The sequence below is a fragment of the Schistocerca piceifrons genome, chromosome 6, assembly GCF_021461385.2.
Source record: "Schistocerca piceifrons isolate TAMUIC-IGC-003096 chromosome 6, iqSchPice1.1, whole genome shotgun sequence".
In the NCBI taxonomy this organism is placed as follows: Eukaryota; Metazoa; Arthropoda; class Insecta; order Orthoptera; family Acrididae; genus Schistocerca; species Schistocerca piceifrons.
The window spans coordinates 235,100,750-235,123,302 of record NC_060143.1 but is presented as its reverse complement, the minus strand read 5'-3'; the positions used below and the strand labels follow the sequence as shown (position 1 = coordinate 235,123,302).

The 22,553-nt window shown below is 38.8% G+C and overlaps 1 protein-coding gene across 1 annotated transcript in view; it reads right to left on the bottom strand.

The window, feature by feature from the left end:
* The window catches only part of LOC124802974 (lon protease homolog 2, peroxisomal-like), a 102,047-nt gene that overhangs the window by 34,305 nt on the left and 45,189 nt on the right, over positions 1–22,553 (bottom strand). Inside the window, exons 4-8 of the mRNA XM_047264071.1 lie at positions 17,977–18,086; positions 17,685–17,838; positions 16,921–17,101; positions 6,800–6,977; positions 2,331–2,512 (exon numbers count right to left, since the gene is read on the bottom strand). Of these exons, the coding sequence (XP_047120027.1) occupies positions 2,331–2,512; positions 6,800–6,977; positions 16,921–17,101; positions 17,685–17,838; positions 17,977–18,086 (805 nt within the window). The remainder of the gene's footprint in view (positions 1–2,330; positions 2,513–6,799; positions 6,978–16,920; positions 17,102–17,684; positions 17,839–17,976; positions 18,087–22,553) is intronic.

Sequence of the window (22,553 nt, the reverse complement as noted above, 5' to 3'; positions counted from 1 at the left end):
TGATACTTATGAGGTCACATCTGGTCTTGTACGTACAGTGGAAACTACATGCTCTGCCACTGCTGCCCTTACAAACGACACACTTGGCAGGAGACTGCTACATGGACATCCACAATCTTGTCTGAGTGGAAAGCCCTCACCTGTCCACTGCTGCCAGCATCACTGCACAACTGACATTCCATCTTCAACATCTGTGGTAATTCTCCAAAATGATATTCTGCCACTTGTAGGCCACAAGTTGACCCCCTCAATCTTGCTAAATTAATTGCAGGAAGCACATGTGCACTGTTGTGAGATGGTTGCTTGCTCTACATGTCTGCACCATGCTTAGCCTTTTGGCTGTAAGCACACCCTTTAAAATGGTGTACACAGGTGGCCCTCTGGTAGCTAGGCCACAATGTGATTTGCTGGTGAAGGACACGGATATCATTATCAGTACACCCACCATCCCCCAGGTGGTATATTTTGTCATCAGATCAAAAGTGACATCATTTTTCCAGGTGTTGTAATTTTTTTATGGCAGTGTATCTTTTACTACTCATCATCAGTGATCCAGGTAAATGGCATTATCTCTGTTCCATGTATGGGCAAATTAAAATTAAGATGCATGTCCAATGAGCAGTAGTACCAGCTCCACATCGGTAAACTTTTCTTCAAACTGAATCGCTCTCAAAATGATATTTTTTATAAATAATTTATGTTGGACCATTTACTTATCTTTAAAATTAAATTACCTAGTAATCAAAGCTAACACTAAGTGCATATTTGCACTCAACGAGAACATCTGGTAGTGTACTTGTCCATTCCACTACCCACATTATAAACACCAACACTTGCAATGACAACAAAAGTAGATGATAAATCTGCCTTCTTCGTTTTCTTAAGTATGACTGTCAGTGGATTGGCAAGCCATTGCATCCAGTCACCACCACCATACCAGTTAATTTCTGATATCAGATCCAGTGTCTTTCCCTTTATAATCTTCTTCAACTAATTTTTTGAGTCTTTATGTGTGTATGTATACTTTTGTTTTTTCTCTGGACTCACTTAAGGTGAGTTAGGTTAACGGGCCATTCCAGAATACATATACATGTTTTCACATTTTCTGTGACAGTGAAAAATCTGTCTGAATACTTATGGAACTGTTCTCATGGAGACCATCTGCTATTCTTCCACCTTTTTCCCTTAGCACCTCTTTCCTGAGTATAACCCATTTTTATGGGAAAAAGTTGACATTTGTGTTTCTTGAAAAATTTTACAGGGCTATTACCATAAGCTAATTTACTTTGATTCACAATCCTTTACAATGATAAATACTCTCCATTGGTTTTTGTTGGAATAAATCAGCAAACAGATCAGCTGTTACCCTCAGTTATCACTGGATAGCATACACTTTCACTAGGTGTGCTCCTCATTATCCATATTATTATAGACAAGAGATTCCATGGATAATTGAAAGATACAGATAATCCAAAATACATATTCTTAATGGAAACTGCTACTTTTGTACTTATATAATATGCTGTTACATGTAGCCATTAAAGCCCACAGCATTATTTACATGTCACTTATCTGAAACAACAGTTGGAAATTAATGACTTTTAGCTCCAAGTTAAAGGGCTAAGCAAACATTTAGATAATAAACTGGCTGTAGATACATTAGGAGGTCATGTTCATATATTTAAAAAAAAGGTAACATGGGAAACAATGAAAAATATTTCAGGGATGTCTGGCAATGAGACTGTGGCCTGCTACGTCTTCAGGAAGTAAAACATGAGTAGTGTGCACAGTAGTGTATTCTAAACAAAAACATTATCTAATTATGACAGAAGACTTCAGGATTCTTTCTTCTTCTTCTTCCATAAGTCATTAAACTATGTACAGATAATCCACAAACTTGATAACTGGGAGCTCACTCTATAACTATTTGCTGTCTGCTAATTTCTCAGTCCAACATTTAGTAAGTGCAAGTTCAAAGAAAGTCTCCTCACTGCATTGTACATCATATGTAATTTTATTTAAAGCATGCTGTTAGCCTTGTTACTTCACAGCATGCTTCAAGAGGAAGACTATGACAACCTCAATAATCAGGAAAATGATCTATATGCCACAATCCTTCATTTCATCCTTTGTCGCATCCAATTTACTGCACCTAACTGCATGTTACCTTGTTTAGAATGAATAACTGAGCAGGAAAACATACTTCAAACTACAGTCAGGTAGAGAAAATTACCACATGCAATTAACATGTGACCCACAGATTAACTATAACTAATAAACACAACCTTAAGAGATTACTGAAACAGGAAATGACAGACAGACATGCTCACCGATGAAAACTGCGTCCAAGGGAATGTGCAATGGACCTGCCAACACTGGTTTTCCCAACCCCTGGAGGTCCAACAAAGCACAGCAATGGTCCCCGCAGCCCATCTCTCAGCTGCCGGACTGCCAAGTGCTCCAGGACACGACGCTTCAGTCTTGCGAGTCCATAATGGTCAGCATCCAAATCCTGCACGCAAAAAAGTATAAATATTGAACTGGGAAAGACAATAAAATTTTCAAGTATACACTGATGAGCCAAAACATTATGACCACCTGCTTAATAGCTTGTTTCTCCGCCTTTTGAATGAAATATATCACTGATCCGGCACATCAGGCTCCAACAGTTTGTTGGCAGGTTTGTGGCATTAGATGGCTATGCACAGGCCATATAATTCGCATACATAACAGGCTGCTAATTTGCATACACAGTAATGGTGCCCAATAGTGACCCTGATGAGTTCCACAGGATTTACATCAGACCAATTTGGTTGCCGAAACATCAACGCGACTTCTCTATAAAGCTTCTCAAACCACAGTAGCATGGTTTTGGCTGCAAGATACAGACAATTATATTGCTGAAAGATGAATCACCATCGAGGAAAACATCAAGCATGAAGGGATGCAGGTGGTTCACAGCTGTCAGTGTGCCTTCAATTACTACCACAGATCCCACGGAGGTGCAGGAGAATGTCTCCCATAGCATAATACTGCTCCCACCATCCTGTATCCATAGTGCACTGCACATTTCAAGACACCGTTCACATCAATGACCGCGTCTGTGGAGACAACCATCGACCTAGTGCAGCAAAAATGTGATTCACCCAAAGAGCTGACATCTCCATTGACTGATGGTCAAATCCTGATGGTTCTGTGCCCATGCAATCGTAATTGGTGATTTTGTTGGGTCAACATGTGAATACATAAGGGTGGTCTGCTGTGGAGCTGAATGTTCAACAATGTATGATGAACGGTGAACTCTAAACCACTTGTGTGTGTACCAGCACTGTGCTCTTTTGGCAGAGTTGGCACATGTCACCATCTATCCCAGTTTTCAGAGCAGACAAGCCTCCGAACCCAAAATTCTGTGAAGAGCTGCCGACATCCAGCCATGTGGTGCGTAGTGGAAGTTTCACTGTCCCACCTCTTTTCATAGATGCTCATGAAAGTAACATTCAAGATACTCATTCACAGGCTCTGCGTAATAATAATCTGCCTGGTGCCAAAGTTGCTTATCTCAATGGATTTCCCCATCTGCACCCCATATCTTCACTAGGGGGATCCCTCATCCACGTCTGCTCCATTTACATACTTTCATTACCACGTCATGTGCCTGCAATGCCACCAGGTGGCATCCAACATCATGTTGGGCAGTGATCATAATGTTTTGGCTTATCAGTGTACATCTTATTTTCAGTGTGCTGGTGAACCCTGAAGATCGGTTCAAAGATCACATTGCTTTTAGGAACAGTTTTATTGCTTCCTTCGATGTGATGACTGACACCCAAATAAGTTATAGGAGGTCCTATATTTTGATGTTGGATACAAACTACAGTGCTACTCCACTTTGTTCCAGATACACAAAACAATACCATGGGTGAAAGTTTCATGGCAGATCAGAAGAATGCCTGGGATCAACTGGAGAACAAACACTGAACCTTTGATTATGGAGATGATTGCTTACCAATGGACTTTGCAACACATTATACACACTACCATTATTTTAGACCAAAATTTCATTCATTTTGACAGTGTAAAGGACAACTCCATAGAAGGTCAGAAATTCTTTACGTCAGATCACGAAATAACGGAATTACAGTGGAGTACAGGTTTATTCACAAGTTTCTCCCATGTTTCAGAGGATGCCATGTGGAAACTACAAGACATACAGCAAAATGACCCATATCAGTTGATAGAGCATCTCTCTAAGTTTCAGTTCATAGTACACGCCATGGCATAGATGCAGAACGAGCCATTAGGGGGCAGACATGTCAGAACATTACATATTTGGAGGAATGCATGCATTTTGTGTCTTTGAAGTCACTAAATTTAAGTAAAATGTTATGGTTCTCTGATGATTTCACACCATATATCGGATAAAAGCTTCAACGGATAAAACAATCCATGTTCTGTGAGACTGGCTGCTCATGTGGTGCGAAGACAACAGGCCAGCCGGAATCATGTGCAGGGAACGAGATGCATGTGTGGGAATTATTCATTGGGAGCCAGAAGAAATAAATTACACACACAAGCAGAAAACTGCAGATACTGGAGTCAACTGTCTGACACAACTGCATGTAGAACCATACCAGCAGCAGTTGTTACGTGTGCTGAAAGTTCGGTACAATTATCTTCATTCTGACAGTTGTAATGACTTTCGATGACAACTGGAGGAAGATGGATGTTTGTTTTCAGTAACAAAACCATATTTCATGTGCCTAGAAAGAAAATCAGGTGTTAGGGTCATAGAATATCTACACTACATCATGGAACACACTGATGATTCACATAAAGTTAACATCTTTTGTGCCATGTCCCCTTCAAAAGTTTATGGACCATTTTTATCTGCATGGGAAACTGTGACTCATTTTGTGCACCTGGGCATTCTGCAGCAATGGCATATTCCACAATTACAGTAAGACAATGGAGATCTAATTTTGCAACAAGGTTGTGCCCCATCAGTCTTTCTCTCTAATGGTCTAGATTACCTCAATACCCAACTGTCTCAGCACTGGATTGGGCATGTTTCTCACAATGACTTCAGTGGCCCCCCACAGTTCCCTAACTTAACCCTGTGTAATTTCTCCTTTAGAGGTTATGTCAAAGATAATGTGTTCCTGCCTCCATTGCCACTTAATTCTGAAGAGTTTGCAAGGAAGGACAATTAAGCGGTCACAATATCGACCATGATACGTTGGGATGTGTGTGACAAAAATTTGACTACTGTATTGACTTTTGCCATGTCACAACAGGTACCCATACTGAGCACCTGCAATGTCGGTTTAAAACTTGTGTGCGAGCTAGGGTGGGGAGGGGGAGGGATAAAAGAGTAGGGGTGGTGGACAGTGAAGGGCTGCAGGTTAGACAGAGGGCAGGGGAGAGGTGGGGAGGATGGGGTAGCAGAAAAGGAGGGAAGTAAAACGACTGGGTGCGATGGTGGAATGAGGGCTGTGTAGTGGTTGAATGAGAACAGGGAAGGTGCTGGATAGGTGAGGACAGTGACCAATAAAGTTTGAAGCCAGGAGCGTTACGGGAATGTAGGATATATTGCAGGGAAAGTTCGCAGGTGCACAATTCAAAAAAGCTCGTGTTGGTGGGAAGGATCCACATGGCACAGGCTGTGAAGCAGTCATTGAAATGGAGGATGACATCTTTGGCAGCAAGCTCAGCACCAAGGTGGTCCACTTGTTTCTTGACCACAGTTTGTTGGTGGGCATTCATGTGGACAAACATCTTTAGTGGTTGTCATGCCCACATAGAATGCAGCACAGTGGTTGCAGCTCAGCTTGTAAACCACATGACTGTTTTCACATGTAGCTCTGCCTTTGATGGGATAGGTGATGTTCGTGACCGGACTGGAGTAGGTGGTGGTGGGAGGATGTATGGGGGCAGGTCTTGCATCTAGTTCTATTAGTTGTTAGTCATTGTCCTCACCCATCCACCCCCTTCCCTGTTCCCATTTCAGCACTACACAGCCCTCATTCCACCATTGCACCCAATCTTTTTACTTCTCTCCTTTTCTGCTACCCCGTCCTCCCCACCTCTCCCTCCCCTGCCCTCCATCTAACCTGCAGCACTTCACTGTCCGCTACCTATACCCAGCCTCCTCCTTACCCCCACCCAGTCGACACTTCCATTATGCACTGGTGCTGCTGCACACAGTGTGGTTTCAGTTCCATGAAAATACAGTTGTATGTGCGAGTTGTGTTTGCATGAGTGTGTGTGTGTGTGTGTGTGTGTGTGTGTGTGTGTGTGTGTGTGTGCGCACGTGTGTCTGTCGTCTATTTTTGACAAATTCCTTACTGGCTGAAAGCTTTATTTGTGATAGTCTTTTTGTTGTGACTACCTGCAACTCAGTAACTCCATTATTCGGAGAGTGGCAACTTCCCTTTTCATAATACTGTTACATTCCCACCTGGATTTTCCATTGTTTTATGTTAGTTTTCATGTACTCATCTTCTGAAACCCCGGGGCACTTACGAATAACCATCCATACACATATAAAATGATCACATTTCAAGTGAAAGGCAAACACCAAACTTTCTGGACTTGATATACCTGTATATGTTAAAGCATGAAAAGGCCTGGACCAACTGAACTGAACAAGAATTAAAAGAGTCACCCACAATTTCAGACCAAGAGAGAACTTAGGACAGATAAAATTTAATTGTAATGTTACAATATATTCATCATCATTATGTTATAGATTAGTGTATTAGATTAATTACATACATGTAACATCCAAGAAATGTCTTACCTGTCTAGCTTTATTCAAATCTAATGTCTCTACAGAAGATTTAGACCATGGGAGATCAACCATCAGCTCAACGTAGCGCATTATTATTCCAGTCTCAGGACTCATGGGTGACATTTTACTAAGCCGTTGTAATTCCTTGACTGCAACCTTGCGTGCATGTTGAGGAAGATTAGCTTCACTGTAATCCCAAAAATTTTGTTTAAAATTTTGCAAAACATTAATAAAATCTCCTGCAGTGAATACAAGCAAATGAACTGAAACCAAATGATATAAATGAATAGGTTTTTGCAGACAATGTACTTCATCATAGAACTGTCAATACTTTGTGGCAGATTTTAAAATAAATGAATTTTCACTTAGTTGGCTAAAGGAAATAAAGCAGCCACAATGGTAGTAATAAATCTATGTTAAATAACCAAATGCTTACCACAGTAATACATACTCTGCGTTTTGCCCACAACTACACATGAACTTCTACTTAAAGAATTAAAGATTCAACTATGGGTGGTAATGTGATGATTTATTGGTCAGATGTTTGAACAGAGCAAGAAAAGACCCCCATAAATTACACAATAGATTCTTTTCCAAATTTTCATAGTCAAATGAAGAGCAATAAATGACCAAATATGGTATCAAATTGACCAATTGAAGTCCACTTCTGTTAACAAAGAGTTCATTGCTTGAATGTAATCAGAGTAATTACAAGAACTTAATCAGTGATTTGAGGTAAAATTGAAATATTTCATAAACAGCTGCTGCTGTGTAAAAACATATCAAATCACAGTATAAATTGTATCTTTTATTCTTTCTCTTGATCTATGTACTCTTAATAATAATAATAATAATAATAATAATAATAATAATAATATTGAAAACAGATTGATATTGAAATGTGTTATATTTTATGCTTTCTGAACAGAACGTAAAACATTTGGAGGAGGGGGCAGGAGGAGGGGGCAGGGGGATGGGGAGGGGGGCTGGGCAGTCAAAAGTTCTGTGAAGTGATTTGTCCAAAAATAAGAAGTAAGGTGGGTTACAGAAAAATCCAACTTGCCTTTGAATGATGCTAGAAATAGGCTATTTTCATATGTTAAAAGGTGGTTCAGATAGTTGTTATTCTGATTGATTATAACATTAAATTAGCATTTACGATCAATATTCTCACAAAATATCTGTCATTTTTACACAATTAAAGCTTAAAACTCATTAAATATTTAGATTTGGTGACATGATCGAAAATGCTCTGTTATTGGCCCAAGTTCTGGTAACATCACCGACTAGGAATTAGATAAAGTTCACATGTTTTACAGGAGTGTTAGCCAAAGTTACAAGGTTTTTGTGTACTTTTTCTGCATACAGATTAGCTATTTACTGATGGAAAATGCAATTACAACTTTTAGGTAACAACAGAGAGGAATTTTGTAGATAGTGATAGTGGAAACCTTGCAAAAGTTGATGCATTTACGCTCCACACATTTAGAATGGCACTATGTGCAACTATGAATATTCTTTTCCCTGCTCCCTGCAACATCATTAAACTCACTCAAAACTAAGGAATTGTAGAGCTTTTGCAAAGGAGTCTGTATATTATAACTAGAGTGTCAACTATTGGTCATGATAAAATTATTCTTGCCAAATCTTAGAGCTGATTTCCTCTATAGGAGACACTTAGCATAGCTATTACCCCCAGAAGGCACAATGACAGCACAACTCATCTCAAGTGAAAAGGTCTCATGTTTTAATCCTGGAAGGGTTATGTATTTTTAAAAGTTTTACATGAAATACAAAAAAAAATGTTAGCAGGAACTGACAGGAGCAGTTGTTTCAATGGTGGTATGTATTATATACAGTTTCACATTAATCTTAGTTTGAGAAATAGTCAACAGAGGATAAATGCATTTACTTTGTAAACAAACAATTCACTTGTTTGGAAAGCATTGCTTGTAGTGAAGATATCACCACACATCCACAGTACAAGAAGGCAGAGGACGATGAGATTTTCTATATGAATAGATATAAAGCACGTGCCACGTGCAGGTAAACAAACTTAAGGGCTGTGATATTTTTGAGTTTAAACTAATGTCAGTGTTTGAAGCAGACTTACTTCATTTTACATAAGATGAAACTTCGTGGCAGATTAAAACTGTGTGCTGGACCGAGACTCGAAATTGGGACCTTTGCCTTTCGCAGGCAAGTGCTCTACCATCTGAGCTACCCAAGCACAAATCACAACCCATCCTCACAGCTTCAATTCTGCCAGTACCTTGTATCCCACTTTCCAAACTTTATATAAGATGATGAAATTTCAAAAGTTTAAACAATAAACACCCCAAGCTAGACAATAGGAAGTTAAAAAAATTGTTTTTAAAGAAAAAACTGTGTGGTCACATTAACTAGAAAGTATCATTTTCAATGTGACGTGTGTGAACAGCATCCACAAATGTAAGTGCATGTAAATGGCAAAGAAAACATAACAATACTCTGTTCCTGATCAGTGTGAAGAAGTTTTGTAACTGTGATTTGGTTTTCACATGCGAGGACTGTTGAGTCATTTTACAAATAAATTAAAATACTCTTTCACGCCTTTTCATAGCAACTGCACTGCCAAAGAATGTATAGTTACCAAAGAGTGCCTGTAATACCGAACCTGTCGACAATTTTCATAGGGAGTTTAATTTCACTGAAGTTATCTATCCTACCTTATAACAGTAGGAAAGAATATCTTTGAGCAAAATTAATGTTAAACTCCGAGTGCAAGATATTTTTAATTAAGTTAGGGAACTTGTACGTCGACATGGAGGCACATTTCCAGTACAGTGCAACCACATTTTAGGCATCTTCTCATTCTCTGAAACAGTCAAAAATAACTTTTCACGAGTTTTTATAGATGTGATTGCACAGTATGGCACCGCACACCATTTGTAACCCATTTTCTGAAAACCAAATTCCAAAATAATACATCTCTGCGAATTAGCTTTGTGACAGTAGCAGCAGCGAGCTAGCCAGTTGCGTAACAAGCATAACATGACTCAAATGGAGCATTTTAGCGCACTTTCAAATTATTGTAATACCATTTACCGTTTTGTTAAAGAATACTGAAATCCAAGATGAAAACAAGCATGTTAGGAGCATAAAATGACATCATTAATCATTTAAGACAATTTCCAGAAAACAGTCAAACAGCCTACTGTGAAGAGCAAGTGAGGGCTGATTGAGAATTTAAAGCTACATGATTAACTTAGAATCTTATCATTTTAAAGAGTACTGTAGCCCAAATCACAAACAAAGATGATTCATGCAGGTCGAGGAACAGATGGGACAGCAGCACTGCTGGCTTCAAAAGACAGTTGAGGTTAACACATAAAGATGCTTTGCACATGACAAAAATGTGTGTACTGCAAATTCTCTCTCTCACTTGCTTTTGTACAATTTGTTGCTTACCACCATTACAGCCATGACAAGTTATAACTGGAAGAAAAATTCAACAAGTAACTACAACATTCACAGCAGAGTGCTCAGATCAATACTAAATGCTTGTTGATTCTCTGAGAATGTGTGATATCAGGTGCACAGAAGGAGCCCAAAATCAACTGCCTTCATTTACAACTCCACCAATAGAAACTACTTGTCTGATGGAATTTCACTCAGTGGTCTTCCTCTGTCACTAATGTATAAGTGTCTCCGCTACTGCACACAGTTTAAAGCATAATCAAATGACAATTTCAAGCATCATTCAGAGGCACATCATATGTTTATCTAATCTATTTTATTCCTTATTTTTGACAAATCATTTCATTTCACAAAAAATTGACAGGGTATTTTTTCCAATTTTTTGTCCCACAAATGTTTTATTTTAAACACATCATGCATTTCAACATCTGATTGTACAGTCCAAGTATCATGATTTCATCCTATTGTACAAGGTGAAGCAGTACTCCACCAATAAAGTTTCTGAAGCAGTTCAGGCATACCTCCTGAGTATTTTGGTGTAAGAGACAGTCTCCAGCAGTTCATTACAGAGTTACTGTATTTCATTTGGTTTCTGGCCCTAATTAGCTTTGCATTTAATCTGAAGAAAATCAAATTTGTATTTGGTAGAAAAAGACAAAGAGGAAAAGGAGGAGGAATCACAGTTCATGGTATAAAATATAGTCTTTGTTAACAACTACTCATCAAAAAAATACACAAAAATTCAGCACATAGTAACACGTTTTCAAATGTGAAGATGTCATAAACTGGTACCTGCAGTCAAACAATGCAACACCAATTTTAGGTTGGTCAATTTTTGTCGGAATTCAGGTAACACAAAGATGATAGGGATCAACTGCTTCCATAAAAAAATAAAAACCTTTATTTTCAGCATACACAATGCATGAGCAATAAGATTCAAAGATTGTAGATTGCTGCTAATAACTATTCAGAAACTGTCATCTTAATCAGAGTAGCTGAGAGGCAATGAAATTCCTACTGTACACGCATAAGGATACTGTGTACTTGAAAAATTTCTACAGATATAATAACAAGGCAGGAGGTTGCTCAATTCTCACACGGCACAGTTTAATGACACAGTGTAATGCCACAGGTGAATCAAGAGATTGAAATGGCCAGGTGAAAGGGAGGGTCTGAAGGCCATAATTTTATCAGGTTAAATAAACTAATGAAGAATTCGAATATTGTGATTCATAATAATCAGCTGCACTTATAAATCATCAAATAGTAATCTGAACATATCTACAGCAACTGAAATCATACAAAATTTTACTATCTGGCTGTTTTACGAGAGGCATTCAATAAGTAGCGCAACACATTTTTTTCTGAAAGTAGTTGGTTTTTCCAGGATTGCAATATAACATATTCTTCCCTACTCTTTTGGCTACAAAACTCTATCTTTCAGCATAATTTCTGTTCAACGCGGCGGCCTTATGCCAGCTTATTGGTTGGGTCTGTATGTATGCATGGTGCCACTCTACTGGTCCCAATGGAGCCAATATCTTGCTGCTACATCAATAACCTCCATATTGCCCCCATACTGCTTTGCGTAGAGTGCATCCTTCACTGGGACAGACGGAAGGTGCGTTGGGTGGATGAGGAAGAACAGTGTAATGAACTTTTGTGAGCTGCTCTTAGGTGTGGAGACTTGTGCGAGGCCTTGTGCTGTCATGGAGAATAACAAGTCTATTTACATTTTTGTGGTAATGAACAAGCTGCAGTAATTTCTTCAATTTCCTGAGGGTCGCACAATACACTTCCAAGTCGACTGTTGCACCATCAGGGAGGCCATCAAACAGAATAACCCATCCAGAGTTGCAGAAGACTATCGCCATGACTTTACTGGCTGAGGGTGTGGCTTCGAACCTTTTCTTCAGAGGAGAGGTGGTGTGGCACCACTCCATGCATTACCATTTTGTTTCCAATTCTAACTGATGAACCCATGTTTCATTGTCTGTGACTATAAATTTGTCACAATCAGCCTTGCAACACACAATCAATCCTGCAGAAATGTCCTTCACTGCTCCTTATGGTCTTCAGTTAGGTGGTGAGGAACCCAGCAGGCACACATTTTGGAGTATGCCATTTGGCAGATGTTTGTGTCAGCACTACCAAGAGAGAGCAGCGAGGTGTTCGACTGTGATCCCTTGATCACCTCACACACATGTCCGAGTGTTCCGACAATGCAGGAGTCACAGCTGTGCGCGTGATGCCAGCATGCAGGAGATCGGACAGGTTTGTATGACCTTGTTGCGATGATGACAGGTGCCTTGTCCAATGACTCACCGTGCTTTTGCTCACTATCTTGTCTCTGTTGACTCTCTGCAAGCACCTATCAAGATCTGCAATGCTCTGGTTTTTTGCCAAAAGACGCTCGATGATAGTTCCCTGTTTAGAATGCACCTCCATTGCAGGTACCATTTTGAAGGCTATGTATAAAGTCACCACCTATCATAACTTCATGAAACTATAGGGGCGGAAGCGGGAATATTTCATAATGTACCACAACAAATTCCACATTCTTCATCTGAAACTGACCAAGGAAAAAAAAAGTGTTGCATTACTTACTGAATACCCCTCGTAATACAGACTTTGCATAGAAACCCATCACATTTCAAAATCTACAGAGTATTCTAAGGCATTATAACTGGAAAACACAGACAGCACACTTACCTAAGTAACTATAACAAAATGTTCAGCTATTAATAGCAAGTCAGCATCAGTGTGCACAGTATCCCTGATATTTAAATATAATTTCTAATTTTGTTTCTAAATGATTTGTAACTGACAGAAATAATGTAATAACATTTATCAGCTGCTTCAGAGTATTGCATGGTAACATGTAAACTGCTCAGATACCTTTTCGCCATCTGTAATTTTGTGAAGGTTTAGATTCAGGCGAAGTGGAGACTGAAATAATAAGGCTCAAAAAACAAACAAAGAACTTATTAAAGGCACTCTGTTCAAAAATACAGCTCTGTGAAACCAAAATGCTCTGCTGCGTAACCTTTTAGTACCATGTTGTTCCACCTTGTGAACTGTAACATCTTTAGATTGTCCTTGGTTTTGTGGTGTGACAAGGTATTAAAACTTTCATATAGTGCTGTACTTCCTGCCTAAGTGAATAGAGGTCAGACGAGGTTATATTAATTAAATATATGTTAAAGATTTTACGGAAATTTAAATGTTATTTCGTTTTCTGTTTCATGTCAAGAACACAATCAATGCAACATGCCAGTAGCAGAATGTTCATTGTAGCAGCCAAACGTACTGAGGCAGCCCCCCCGACACAGCTTACCCAACAGTCTGTGATCGCAAGATCTCGGCATTCACTGTTGGCAACCTCTGACTCTACTGTAAATGACGATATTTCAATGTAAAAAAGGAAAAGAAATGAAAGAGTTTATATCTGTAATGTACCATGTCATGTTTTAATATTCACTTATATTTGAACCATCATGAAGTACACACACTTTGAAATTACATGCTGTATTGGAAATGTATATCTGAATCTGATATGACAATAGAATAAACTGTATGGAGAGCTATTTGCCTGCAATAGTAATACATTTTAATGAAATGCAGCAATTTTACATTGAATGATTTACCCATGTAACTAAAGTATTGAAAAGAAAGAAAAATAAGATCCAAGTTTCTCCCAGCACATACAATGTTCAAATAATGTTTGGGAACATAGCCGGGTGACAACACTGACAACCACATTCCCATAAGTTATTTGATGAAAAATATTAATTATTTATCACTTACTTGAGAAGCACAATTAATATATTTACAATACAAATATATTCTCTGAAAAGGTTGGGGGGGGGGGGCTGTCACATAAAGCACAGGCAATGTATAGAAATCAATTATGATTCAAAATTATGATTAAAAGTTCCTGCAACATCAAATAACTCCAGATTTATACTCCATTTCAAATCAGGAAGATTAATGTGGCATATGCTCAGAGGGAAGTTATCATCTGAGCACTGTCTAATTAACAGGCAAAATTCTTCAGAACCAGTCCGTAATGTCACAGCATGCTGTCCTCAAAGTCGGCAAGACATTACTGCTGAAGGATCAAGCCTATCCAAACCTTCAATGGTGAACCCCCTGAAATAATCCACTTTGAGAGAAGGCTTACTTCATTGACACACTGCAAGTTTCAATTTCTCCGAACCTTGCTCAGATGAGTTCATCTCAGCAGTGATCATAGACCCTGCCATTCATTTTATTACTGCCTCCTAGAGGGAGGTGTTCTCCAAGTGGGCATGGTATGTTCATGCATTTTTACCATCTTGAAATACGAAACCATTGTTGAAAAGTTGACTGTAGAGATAAGCAATAGGTTGATGAGTCCTCTCCTAATACAGCACAACCTTCAATTTACCTATAACACAGATAAGAGGTGTCCAACAATGATGCATGGTACTAGTATAAAACGTAAGTTATACCACCCCCTTGCAGAACCTGTGGAACTGTGTGGCTCAGGTGCATATAGATACCTGGCTACCGCCACACACTTTAATGATGATTATCAGGCATCAGACAAATCCTTCATTCATCAGCACAGAAAACCTGATGCTGTTAATTCAGGTTCCATTCCAAGTGTTCCCTTGTCCACCTTTTTTACATACCACAATAATGACCAACTGCATCTGTGGAAGCCGAATTAATTATATGGAAATCATTGCGTACTGTCTGAATTGACAAAATCCTGCCAGTTGGGGAAAAAAGTGTGGCAGTTCTATTTGCATTCTGCTTGGGTTAGATATGAGCCACAGGTAGCTGTCATCAGCTGGCAATGGTAGTATCGACTGCAGACAAACTCTACAGGTTAGTTAGATAATACTGTAGCACCTCAAGATAGCATCTGAAAGCTCAAACAATATCACTCTGTTGTATGCTGATTCAGAGGGCAGTTTCCCCTGCTAACATTCCTTCTTGTCATAAAGTGACAATGCACACACAGTTTGTGCTTCAAATGATCGTTTAAGGCATGTTGGCAGACTCAAAAATTTACATAATTAAAATTATCCCTTTCATGACTGGACACAGTGTGTGCTCTACTGAACTACAGTGAGAACACAGGTTCACTTTTAGCACCTTTATACACACGATGTATGCAGTGACTTTCTGGGAGCAAAACCATGTTGAAACAGAGGTTTCTGGACAAATAAACACAAAATATGCTAGTCATGACAGCGGCGCATATGTTTTCTTGAGCAGTAACAATGTTGACGAGAAAACAGATGAAATCATGAACATTCTGTAATTCAATTTTTCCTACAAGTTAAACATTAGCTCACCATAAATATATGGACCCCTGTAAAAGTAAACAATCCACGTACTCCTCTATATAAAAAAAAGAGGCGTTTTCTTCATATATACTTCAAACAGTACAAGATAGTTCTTAAACAGCCTGTGGCTCTCATTGTCACTATAAACCAAAGATAATTGGATCAGTGTGACTTGAGCAGACACGCAGGATACCTTGCAGACATGTGCACGAACCATACCATCAAATCAAATAAGTGAGTTTGAAAGGGGGCATATTATTGACACGAGGGAATGTGATGCATCCAACCATAAAAGTGCTGCTAGAGTGGCACGAAATGTTTCGGCAGTGTAACTTGTGTGCGCAGAATGGTTCATGGAACGCCGTAGAAAACAATGTGATGGGTCAAGTCGTACCATTTAGACTACTTTCACTGAGTGCCATGTGTATCTTCCTCCATGTCTCTTGTCACATACTCACAATCTAGTTGCCCGTATATCATACTCTCTCCTAGCTACGACACTTTTTCTTCCCCTCCCACTCCTGCAGCCAAAGTAACAACTCACAACTGATCAGTGACACCATGGCTGTAGATGTGTGCATTTGGTTGTCTGCAACATTGTATATGTGACACTGTTTAAACATGGAAAGTGCAATAACTTAAAACCTTGTAATACCTATGTGCTGTTGTGAGTTTCTGTGGATGATACCTAAAGTTTCTGTGGACAATGCACCAATCAGCTACAGGTGAGCACTTGCCTTTCTTCAATATAACTACAAATTAAAACTCACAATTTGTGCTGCTGCTGTGCGTACACCACCCGATAAGCACAGAAAATGAGTCATTGTCCACACTCTGAACTGTTCTATGAAGTAATAGCATTTCATCTGATTGGAATATAAATACCATTATAAAGCATACTGACAGATCAAAAGACTAGATTTTCATGAAAGAATGTCCAATGTTTGCACCATACTAACAATTTTTCTTACTGCAGCTGCCCAAGGGAATCTATATACTCCTATATTTCACCTCCTGTGCAATATTGTACAAAAGATATTGGGGTTCAACGACCCTGTAACGGATGCATGCATAGTGTTTGAAGTCATTGGAGATTGAGCACAGGCTCAGATTGGGGTAGGAAGAGTAAGAAAATTGATCATGTCCTTTCAAAGGAACTGTTTGTCTTAAGCAATTTAGATAAAATCATGGACAATCTAAATGACAATGGCTGGACAATTGTTGGAAGCACCATCCTCACAAATATGCATCCGATGTCTTACCACCATGTCACCTCACCTAGCCAACAAACAACAGTATAAAAACAGTTTACAGGCAAAAGCCATTACTTACTCTAATTTCCTATACAGTTCTTGTATCTCATCTTCATCATCATTATCAATATCATTTCTGCTGATTCCATTCATCCCAGCTCTCCCTCTTGGGATAACTATCCTCATCCCACGCCGAGTATTTCCATTATTAATTGGAAGTATACTGGTTTTACTGCGAGGACTTCGTGTCAGTTCCAGTTCTAGAGAAATAATTGTTTCCATCAACAGAAGTACAGAATTTTTGACAATTTTGTTTTTTTAATTCAAAATTTTTTTGTATCAAATCAAAAATTCATAGCAGTTTTCTTTTAACAAAGAATATTCTATAATAAGTTAAATAACAAGCAAAAAGAGCTATTAAACAATTACTGTAAACAAAGAGAGACTAAAATGAATACAATATGAACAAAGTACGTACCACACACATATTTTCTTTCTAAATTAACCAGCAACTTATTTCTCACAGGTACATAAATTTATGGTAACAGAAAAGTTGTAGTAGAATGCAAGTAATTTAAGAGTAAAGGTAATAAGTATACACATTTACTAAATTCTGTGTTTTTTGCTCCACATCATCCTTTTTTTAATTAAAATCATGGCCCTTTGATGTGCAAACATATTTTCCCATCTCCATCAAGAAGATATTGTACCTACTTCTTGCAGAACAACTACAGATCAAATTTATTAGTAAATGTAGGAACATGGTGGAGCTAATGATGCAAAGCAGTAACTGATTTAAATAAACATAACAATATCATTTACCCAAATGAAAGCTGTACTTACCTTTAGTATGTCTAATTAGCAGTGGTAAAGTAATCTTCAAACGATCAGCTAAGTTCACAGCATCTAAAACTTTTAGTTTCTCTGGGAAAGAAGCATCCACAACTGATGCACATAAATCAACCAATGTGTGGCTTGGCAAGGAGGACAATTTATCCTGAAGAAATTTGCCGTAATTAGAAAATCAAATTGTGAGAAACACTATGTTAACTCACACAAAGAAAATAAACCACAAATATAAGGTTTCTGTTACAATACCTTACCGACAAATGAGAAACATAAATTCTGAAGTTACCTTCAACTGTGCAGCTACTTCTGGTGGAACATTAAGGAAGTCTGTTAGTTTTGTTGCCAGCTCACGAAGATTTTCCAGCATGGCATTTACCTCTGGGCTGTCATCATCATCTTGACGGGGGCAAAAAAACAAGTTGTTATGCATTTAAATACATCTGTGCACTACTTGCATAATGTCAAGTTATCACATAGTAATGAACAACTGTAAATTAGACACAGCTTGCAGCAAGTTTTGCAAAGAAATCTGCAAATAGGAATCTCTTAAATTTTGTAGTGTGTTGTGAATTCTCCAGAGTTATCCTTAATTTTACAGCCAATATTTTGGTCTGCTTGCTACCATACCAGTCATTACTGAAAGCCTTGCAGGTTCATTTAATCCAGCAGTGTTACACATAGTTCAGCTTATAGAACAATTTGGTGTGAACTAACAAGTGTAATATTAAAGGCATCAATCACATCATGCATTTTTTTTAAAAATGTCAAAAATGTGAAAACTGTAACTCCCATAATAATTGGTCTGAATCACTCCAAAATCAGAGGATTTGTAGAAAAGTGGAAATGTAACAAGTGATTAAGATTGCAGAGAGAGAGAGAGAGAGAGAGAGAGAGAGAGAGAGAGAGAGCACACATGCAGGTCCAGCAGTGCCCTCTTTTGTGAGACTGCACAGGTCACAGTTTCAGAGTTACACCATAATCAGTTGGTACAGTGCAATCAAATGAAGTGGAAACTTACAAACAAGTATCAGTATGCCTCAATGTTAAAGAGCACAATATCAGCTTGAGCAGGACAGGATAACTGGTCTTAGGGAAACAGGTTTACCATACAATTACACTATGGCTCTTGCAGAACATGCTGTTATGACAGTGATGCATATGTGGAACCAAGGGATAGAAGAGGGTAGTACATAGCGACAAGCGGGTACTGGACCACACCATGTGATCAGAGTACGGAATAACTGCCATCTTGTCTGGACGACTGTAATCGACAGAGTAGCTTTGTTCACAGTGCTGGTTTGACACACACACACTGCATCTATGTGAACAGTTCAGTGCTGTCTGCTGGCACAAATGCCATTGTGGCAGCTTCCGCAGTCCAGAACCCACCAACCCTTCAGATGGCAACGGACACTTGCATGGCATCAATACTGAGTGACAAAATGTTGTATTTTCAGATGAGTGCTGCTTCAAGTTGTCCTATAGTGATAGCCAGGTACGTGTTTGATGCCAATTGCATTGATGGCAACTGGGCAGACTGTACCGCTGATCAGCATAGACGACAAACATCAAATGTGATAGTGATGATACAGTCACTGGCTATATCATGTGAGCTCACCTCCTACATATTGAAGGAAATCTGAACAGCAACGGTTACATCACAAAGTCTTAGAGCCCAAGGCACTTGTCCCTATTGCAAGCAGCTCCATGTATCATGTTTCAGCAGGACAATGCATGGCAGCATGCAGTAAGGAGTGCACAAGCCTTCTTCGAAGAACAATTGGTATCACTACTTTCCTGGCCTGCAGATTAGCCTGACATGCTGCCCATCAAACATGCCTGAGACATGGTCAGTCAGCAAACTTCTTTGTTTTGGTCCTCTGACTGCATCATGTGATGGCTTCACACCATATTGAATACTCACAGTCAGAATGTATGTACAGTTCCATAAATTTAATCTTTAGCATAATGTCATGTCCCTAATCTATAGAATAAATTTTATTTCAATCTCTCATCCTCTTCCTTAGTGTTGCAATTTTCAGAATCAGTAGTGTAAGATTTCTGAAACGATGTTGACAAATGTGTAACCCGTCCATTCCATTTGCAAAATTTTATTATTACATTTATTTCTTCTACTTGCAGTCCCTGTAATGTTTTAAGTTTCATGTAACAGTTACTCTGACCATAACAATTACAGGACCAGGTGAGGCATTGAACAATACACAAAGATAAAATTTTAATCTATACAGATGCATTGCACAGTAGAATAATTTCAAATACAATATAGCATACATAAATATACTATAATAAGTGATCTGCAATTCTAATGTAAGTAGTTTCAGATGTGACAGCAATAATTTACACCAGAAGAATAGTTCACAAACACACAAAGCAACCATAGCTACTGTTCCCTAAAATGGAATGGGACAACAGTGTTTCACTCTTGTGTGTTGTACAGTCCAGTTCATTATAGTAAAGCTTCCTTCTGTGATTTTTTAGCATTCTTCTAGAAGAAGCAATTGTAATGTAGAAAGTGATATGACTTCCAAGGGAATCACAGACATGTTTTAGAGTTCAAGTTCAGGAAGTGTATGGACTGTAGTAATCAAATGGTGTGTTTTCTTTGAATGAAATCATCCTCTAAGCCATGTGGGGACAAGCACAATCATACCTGAAAAAGAAAAAACAACCAGCAGCACGACACATATTACATAAGAAAAGGACATAGCACTGTATGATAGAGGTGCCAAGAACCAAATTAGCACTATGACAGGACAGCAGTAATGAGGTTGAAGCAATCATCCAGAACAAGTAGCCTACTCAAAAAGCTTAACAATACAATGTAAGTGCATATCATCCACATAGCTCTGAGGTCCTAAAGACTGTTAAGTCAACTGTGGCTGTACTGGAAGTCAATTCATTCATCACTGTCGACTCCCGCCCACACTGTCACTGTCAACATGGCATTAGGATGTGTGCCACCTAAATGCTTTCTCCAGCTATCAAGTTGACAGCAAAATGTAATTACATAGTGAATACTAAGTGACTGTTTACACACAACCATTCCTCCAATGACAGCTTTAGGTTTTGGAAAGTTGCGCTGTTAATTAAACAAGTATCATATCAATCTACAGACCGCAACCACTTTGTATCTATGTATGTGCATACATACTCCACAAGCCATCATATGGTTTGTGGCCGAGTACTCTGCACCACTACTAGTCATTTTCTTTCCTGTTCCACTTGCAGATAGTGAAGGGGAAAAATGACTATCTATATGCCTCTGAATGAGCCCAAACTTCTAGTATCTTACCTTCGTGGTCCTCAAGTTGAATGTATGTTGGCGGCAATGGGATCGTTCTGCAGTTACCTTCAATGTCAATTCTCTCAATTTTCTCAATAGTGTTCCTCAAAAAGAATGTTGCCTTCCCTCCAGAGATTCCCATTTCAATCCCCAAAGCATTTCTTTAACACTTCCGTGTTGTTTACCACTACCGGCAGCAAATCCAGCAGTCCATCTCTGAATTGCTTCAGTGTTTTCCCATAATCCAACCTAGTGCAGATCCCAAATTCTTGAGCAGTAATCAAGAACAGGTTGCACTAGCATCCTATATATGGTTTCCATCAGAGATGAACTACACCTTCCTAAAATTATCCCAATAAACCAAAGGTGACAATTCACCTTCCCTACCACAATCCTCAATTGCTCATTCTATTTCATATTGCTTTGGAACTTTACACTCAGAGATTTAAATGACATGACTGTGTCAAGCAGGACAATACTAAAGCTGTATCTGAACATTAATTGTTTGTTTTTCCTATTCATCCACAGTAACTTATATTTTTGAACATCAGGAGCTAGCTGCCATTCATCACAAAAATTAGAAATTTTGTCTAAGTCATCATGTATCATTGTACAGTCACTCATCTTCGACACCTTCATGTACACCACAGCACCATTGGCAAACAACTGGAAATTGCTGCCTACCCTGCCCGCCACACCATTTATACATAGAAAACAACAGCGGTCTTATCAAGTTTCCCTGGGGCATTCCTGACAATCCCCATGTCTCTGATGGACACTCTTTGTCAAGGCTAACACAATGGGGTCTATTATTTAAGAAATCTTCAAGCTACTCTTGTACCTGGAAACCTATTCCCTAAGTTCGTACCATCATTAACAGAGACAGTAGGGATATTAGGTTCATACTTTGTGTCATAGATATGTCTGCAAGATTATACATCTAAACCTACACTTGTACTAGATATGCCACTGTATGGAGTGTGGCAGTCATTACACGATAAATAAGTATCATTTACCACCACATTCCTATCCCATTCATCATAGTACAGGGGAAGAAATATTGTTGATAGCACTTCTCTGTGTAAGTCCTAATCTCTTTATGTGAACCTTGAAGAAGAACAGAGTGCAGTCTTTAAAGTTTCTCTCTCTTCCATTAATCAAACTTGATAATGGTTGCAGATCATGGCATTCAAGAATTAGTTGAATACATATTTTTTTAACTCTTTGATGCATTTCCAGTAAATATTAGCCTGAAATCTACCATCCCACTTTAAACTGCTTCAGACTGAATTTAAAGATACTTGATAGTTATGACTGATTCCAGTGACTGATCACTAACTGTACAATCAAACAATACTGGATCTTTTCCCCTATTTAATGACCTTTATTTATATTACGAGGGTTTACCTTTCCTGTCTGGTCATTCCTCCCCCCCCCCCCCCTCCCCAATCGCCATCGCCCTCTCCCTTTCCCTCTCTCCCCTTCTTCCCCTACCTGGGCAAGAATGACCATGTGACCATGGAGAGGTGGGGTGGTAGCGAAGGACAGTGTTACCTCCT